Source organism: Dreissena polymorpha, chromosome 8 (genome assembly GCF_020536995.1).
Source record: "Dreissena polymorpha isolate Duluth1 chromosome 8, UMN_Dpol_1.0, whole genome shotgun sequence".
Lineage (NCBI taxonomy): Eukaryota > Metazoa > Mollusca > Bivalvia > Myida > Dreissenidae > Dreissena > Dreissena polymorpha.
Genome location: NC_068362.1, coordinates 41,296,407 through 41,302,920, shown reverse-complemented (window position 1 = coordinate 41,302,920; position 6,514 = coordinate 41,296,407). Strand labels below are relative to the sequence as shown.

The window sequence follows — 6,514 nt, the reverse complement described above, 5'->3', positions numbered from 1 at the left end:
ATCTCCGGATGGATATGGGATAATTCAAATATCCGCATATTAAAGGCGTTGCTCGCATATCCGCTTTCACTTTCACAATGGGGTTGTTAAGGATGGCTTTTAAACTGATAAATTCTTCAAAAATACTCCAGGTATTGTGTTTACTAATAGTTATATTTGGGGTATACTGTTTCTACAACTATGCAAGTTCTCCTAAAATTTCTGGCCTTAGAAATATGCAAGAATCTATGAAACCAAATGAAAATTTTAAGACAAATGATCACAAAATAATTTCGGAATCTAAGACTAAATCAGAGAAAGACACAGGCGTTGAAAAGAGACATGATGTGATGATCACTTTCACCAAAGCTGAGAGTAACCCAGGTCTTCAAGATAAATTTAAAACAACTGTGCGATCAATGTTCAGATTTGCGCGACGACCTGTGAATCTTCATATTTTGGGAGATGAAAAAAGCAAGGAGATTGCCAGATCTATTCTTCTGGAGGCGGCAGATTCCAGCAAATACCAGGTAGATACTTTAAGACTTAAACATAATAATCCACCAAAGTTTGTTTGACATTGAACAGTAAGCCATGATTAAGATCTGACCTTAAATAATTATGGAAGATAGATTGTTAAATTGTTAAAAAAGTATTTTCAGACCATTGAAAGATTGAATCCATGTGCGGCTTGATATTGTGTTTTGATATTATTAATAATAGTATCCAAAAAACACACTAGCTGGGTTCATTTTTGTCCTTTTTATTCGTTTCATTCAATGTTTATAATAAATTGATTTAATGTCAATCAACATAATTGTGATTCAGGCTCGATTGGTCATTGTTGGCTTTGAAACTACTTAAATGTACCCTGCTCATTCTTAAGTATATTTGAATATAACCCGGGTACAGAAAATATACTTACATGTACCCGGCCAGATTAGACTTTACCCGAGTTTTATTCCCACACTAAATCTGATGTCATTGAACGCGTTACATAATACGTAACAAAAGTAGTACCGGAGCCGACAATGACCAATCAAGCATAATTCAGCCTTTCCGAGTTTCTACAGTGTCAGAGCCCTGAAATTACAAATTTTCCATGGTCTTTAATGTTTTCCATTCTATATTCAGTGATATTTTTACAAATTTTCTCATCTGAGTCCTGGGACTCGATTACTTGCAAATCTATGAGTCCCAGAATTGAAAGAATGAGTTCAAATATTAAACGATATCATTTTTTGAGAAATTTCATTTTTGGGACTCACATAATTCAAAACTTTGCATCCCCAGAGGTTTTTGTGAGTCCAGGACGCAGGACTCACATGTAAAAAAAATCTCTGAATGGTTATTAGTCCAGCTTTTGTTTTGCAGCTTCAACATCTAGACATTGATTCAATCACCAGACAAGTGCATGAAATAGTTTCCGACATGCAGAAGTTCTTCAGCTATCAGCCTGGGGCATACTACAGTGACGCCCTCTTCTTCCTCTCCATAGTTATACACAGAGTCCTTCCACAACTGCACCGAGTGGTCTTGCTGGATTCAGATCTGAAATTTAATGCTGATGTTGCAGAATTGTTCACGCATTTTGATAAGTTTTCAAGCAGCAACATTATGGGCATAGCAAACGATGCTCAGCCCGTGTATCGGCATAACTTTCATATGTACAGAAACAAGGTCAAGGACACTATGGTAGGTGGACCTCCACCCAATGGAACCACAGGCTTTAACAGCGGAGTTCTTCTGCTTGATTTAGACAAGATGAGAGCGTCACAGCTCTATAACTCTCTCATTTCATCTCAGGTTGTAGAGAATCTGTCACAGAAATATATGTTTAAAGGTCACCTGGGAGATCAAGACTTCTACACACTGATATCTGTGGAGCACATGGAGTTGTTCTACGTGTTACCATGCACATGGAACAGGCAGCTCTGCACGTGGTGGAAAGATAATGGCTACGCTGACGTGTTTGATCAGTATTTTACCTGCGAGGGACACATCAACATATACCACGGAAACTGTAATACACAAATCCCCAAGCTTGAGTGGGAGACCAATTAGAGGGAGGGTGGTTTTCTTGTATTCTGGGAGAAATATTTTGAGGGATGTGCATACTTTTTTACCTGATATTGTTTGTGTTTTTTACTATTTTGGGAATTTGGCCAGGAACCTTTGGTTTTGAAAATTGAGTTGTTTTGACTAAACTTGGTGTGGTTTGTTATAAAATGGAGAATAAAAGGCAAAAGTGATTTAAATGTTATATTCACTTAAGTGCAATTCCTTGAGCTGAATAGGGAGATGGACCTTATATTCTGATTAATAAATATTGTTGTTTTTAAACCTTCCATCAGGAATTTCTGGCAGCAATTAAGGAAAAATATATACTATTGAGCTTGGGAATGCGGCCTAATTTTTGCCCCAAAATTGACACACAAAAACATTGCTGGATCCCCAAATGAACGCTTCCCCTGTTCATTTAAAAAAAATTATCATAGCTTATTTTTTGTTTAAGTTTAATATTCAATGAAAATACATGCTCTTTATAAATAGTTAGCTAAAATGTTTGCACGTGCAGCTACAGAATCATTTTTTTTCCTGGTTGTGGTATGTATTAATTATTATGCCTATGGCTGTATTTTGAATTTATTGAACATCTTCCATTAGGAAAATATAAGGCTCCCACGGGCATTGATTATGGTAGTCTTCATACGAACTATTCAAGTTATATATATTTTTATAGTCAGGCTATTGGATTTTTTTTTATACTATATCTGTTTCTATGCAAGGACATGTATATAGGTTATTTGATTAAAAATTGCACCATGAAGACTGTTATGGTATACACAGTGTTTGATACAGAAATGTACGGTAAATTCAACAGTTTCTTGGTCTACACTTGAATCAAATTTGATGTGACATGAAATTTATCAGACAAAATATGTTATCAGTATGTACAGCTGTATACTGTATGTATTCTTTATGGATCTGTGATAAACATGTGCTTCCTGTCATCTTAAGGAAGGGTGTAGACTTGAAAGAATGTATATTATTTGTTTCACGCATGGCTCTATGGGTACCTTATAACACGAGCTCTTACTTTGTTTAAATTGTTGATTAAGACCTATTAGCTTTTTTAATATGTCAGAATCATATCCACAATAAAGTTTTTACATTCAATCAATTAATTAATAAACACTAATATTTTTATTTTTCAGACTTGTAATCAAGTTCATTACAATTAATAGTTTGCATCCTCTTTTATCAAATAAATAGTTAAATACAATCATCTGAACCAGAAGTATATTTATATTCACTATTGTAGGCTGTAAGCTTATTGTAAGCTGTATTGCTGAATAAATTTTGTTGTTGTTGTTTGTATACAAACGTATTTACTCTAAAACCATTATCATTATTTGTTGGAATGAAATGTCATGGTTTTCCAAAAAGTAATGATAATGTGGGCATGTAATTATCTTTTAATACCTTTTTTTAAAGAAATCTGTTGAACATGGTGTTTATTATGGAAAACACAGCATGTGACATAACTGTGGGACATTTGGTCTAACTATGTAACATAACTCACTTTTGCTTTTATGAATTCTTCATGTACATGTTCTTGGTGTTGGCATAGTTATACTCCCTACAAAAACTTCAAATGATAACACTGCTGAAAAAAGTTAAACAAGTTAGCAGATCTATTATTCTTTGGACATAAATTCTTTATTTCCAACCACGAAATCCAGTACAATTACTGGTTTTAAAGTTTTCTAATACATGTATACATACATTATCAATTAACTAAATACATCTTATAAGTATTGTGTTTTATGTAAAAAAATGTGTTTTAGGTCATATAAAATTATGTAATATTTTTATAATAAATACTAAATCTGAATGTAGAAATGAGACAAAGCAAGAAATGAAATTGAACGTTGCTATTTATTTAAAGCATGTTTGAGGTTTCAAAAATTGGTGCGCCACTCTTGAAAATATATATTTCTCCATTCCCTTGTGAATAAAAATCAATTATCCACCCAAACCAACAAAAATCCTGAATTTATTATATGTTGTCAGCATTGTCCATTGGCTATGTAGTATGTGCTTTTAGTATTCAAGCTCTAAACATTTTCTTTTGGCCATGTAGCATGTTCTTGAAGCATTCAAGAACTAAACATTTATGTTTGTTTATAGTTATATGCTTGTATTCAATTTTTCCAGCTTTTGCAACAATATTTGAAAAAAATTACGGGCGTTTTTTTCCACTTCTAAAATTGTTAGATCTTCAAATATTTAAGACTAAGCTACCTGTGGAATTCATCTTATTGTCTATTACCAGCAATATTAACATAGGTTAACATAGGTACTTTGTTATAGACAGTACACTCTTAACTATGTAATCTATATAGGTACTTTGTTAAGCAGTACACCATCAAGTATGTCATCTAGCCCATGATGTTATTGTTCTTGGATCTGTCTTTGTTTTAACCTCACAAGTATTCTGCATTGATTTTCAGCTATTGATTTATTCAGATACATGACTGTTAATTATACTTAAGCAAGCTGTTACGGTAGCATTTGTTAAATCAATTGTTGAGATTTAAAAGTCATTATATATGAAGGATTGAGTTTGAACCAGTTGTAACTTCTTGTTATCATTGTCCGTCCGTCCATCCGGAGCCATATCTTGGAAGTGCTTTGGCGGATTTCATTGAAACTTGGTATGATCATATATATGGATAAGAGGATGATGCACGCCAAATTTCATTGTACACCATCTGTTAATAACGGAGTTATGGCCCATTGTATCTTGAAAAAATGCTTTTTAATATAAGCTAAGAGCTTTATCTCCATTAACACATGAGCCAGAAACATGAAACTTGCCATAGTTGTTCACAATCATCTGGGGGTGCTTCACATTCACTACCCATAATCCTAGGGGCCAAGGGCAAGGTCACACATTAAGGTCAATAAGCATATTGGCGGGGGATATCAATTCAACGAATTTGCTTGTTATTCACAAATACGAGTTGTGCTCTGGGAAAAAAGGATTAGATGCATGTGTGTAAAGTGTTGGCTCAGATTAGCCTGTGCATTCGGAACAGGCTAATCAGGGAAGACACTTTCCATTTTTATGGAATTTTTCATTGAAGTCTCTTATAACTGAAAAAAACGGTCTGTGCAGAAAGTGCTTTCCCATATTAGCCTGTACAGACTGCACAGGCTATTCTGGGACGAAACTTTACACCCATGCCTACAGCTCGGTTCTCTCAGAACGTGGCAAGTATGATATGGTAACCAGTCTTTTGCTCAACCATTTTATACATCGATCTGAATGATTTTATTTTTTAACCACACTTAAGGAGTTATAAAGGACATAAATTATTAGAGGTGCATGACCACCATGTTATGTCTTTTTCTGGTTGCATATGACATACAGAAGGCACAATTCAGAAAAGTAAAGCATCAAAATCATGCTTAGGATTCAAATGTGGAATAATTAATTTTCAATTGTGCTCAAACAGTCTTACCTATGATATGATCTGTCATGTAAATACATTTGAGCGGTGCTTTGTGAAAAGGGGGTTTAATTCATGTGCGTAAAGTCTTGTCGTCGATTAGTCCACACAGGCTTATCAGGAACGACACTTTCCCCTTTTATGATATTTTTCAATAAAAAAGAAAATCTCTTCTTAGCAACAATCCAGTTAAGGCGAAGTGTTGTCCCAGATTAGCCTGTGCAAACTGCACAGGCTAACCTGGGAAGACACTTTACGCACATTCATTAAACCCCCTTTTAACGGAGTGCGGCTAATTTAGTATTCCGTTATGTGTTGTTTGGTTTAAACAATGATACATACAATTTATTTGAATAAACATATACTGATATTTTACGACATAAAATGTGTTGTTATAACCTGATTAATGAAACCAATAATGCGTGTGGTATTTTGATGTATCACACTCACCCGGAGAAGACACTGTTTTTGACGTGTTTGTCCGTCTGTCAGTAGTCCAAAATCTCGCTGTGATTTCCATTCTATTTTTTTCTAACTGTTCATTTGAAGCATTCTAGCTCTTATCTTAACCCTTTACCACTTAGATACGTATGTTGACGCATTTGTAGTCCCTTAGAAAGTTACATTTTATTAAATACCTTTCTTACAAGATTCAAGTTTGAAAGGCTTCATTTCCATCCCTTAGATACTGATGAGCAGCAAACAGCATAAGACCTGAACAGACTGCGAGTTACTCGCAGGCTGATATGGTTTTATGAAGGTGATTGGTCTTTATGAAACAAAGAAACCTATTGCTCTATGATTCTAAAGGTCAAGGTAATCTGGGTCACTTATGTAACATAAGCTCTTTAACTTAAATGTGACACATAGGATAGTACATTACACTTGTCATGTGTCACATAGGTGTTTACTATAATTCAACCATTGTGCATAGCAAAGTTGAGCATAACTATTGAAGCTCTGAAAGTCTTTTATATCATTTAAATAAACTACAAGCAAACAATGTTACTTTTCGT

At 34.3% G+C, this 6,514-nt stretch overlaps 1 protein-coding gene across 1 annotated transcript; it reads left to right on the top strand.

Moving 5' to 3' along the window:
* Nucleotides 1–64: 64 nt before the first annotated feature.
* LOC127841694 (xyloside xylosyltransferase 1-like) lies at nucleotides 65–3,246 on the top strand. The gene is made up of 2 exons (XM_052370756.1): nucleotides 65–509; nucleotides 1,354–3,246. Exons 1-2 carry the CDS (start codon nucleotides 78–80, stop codon nucleotides 2,041–2,043), a joined length of 1,122 nt encoding a protein of 373 aa, XP_052226716.1. The 5' UTR covers nucleotides 65–77; the 3' UTR covers nucleotides 2,044–3,246.
* Nucleotides 3,247–6,514: the final 3,268 nt, after the last annotated feature.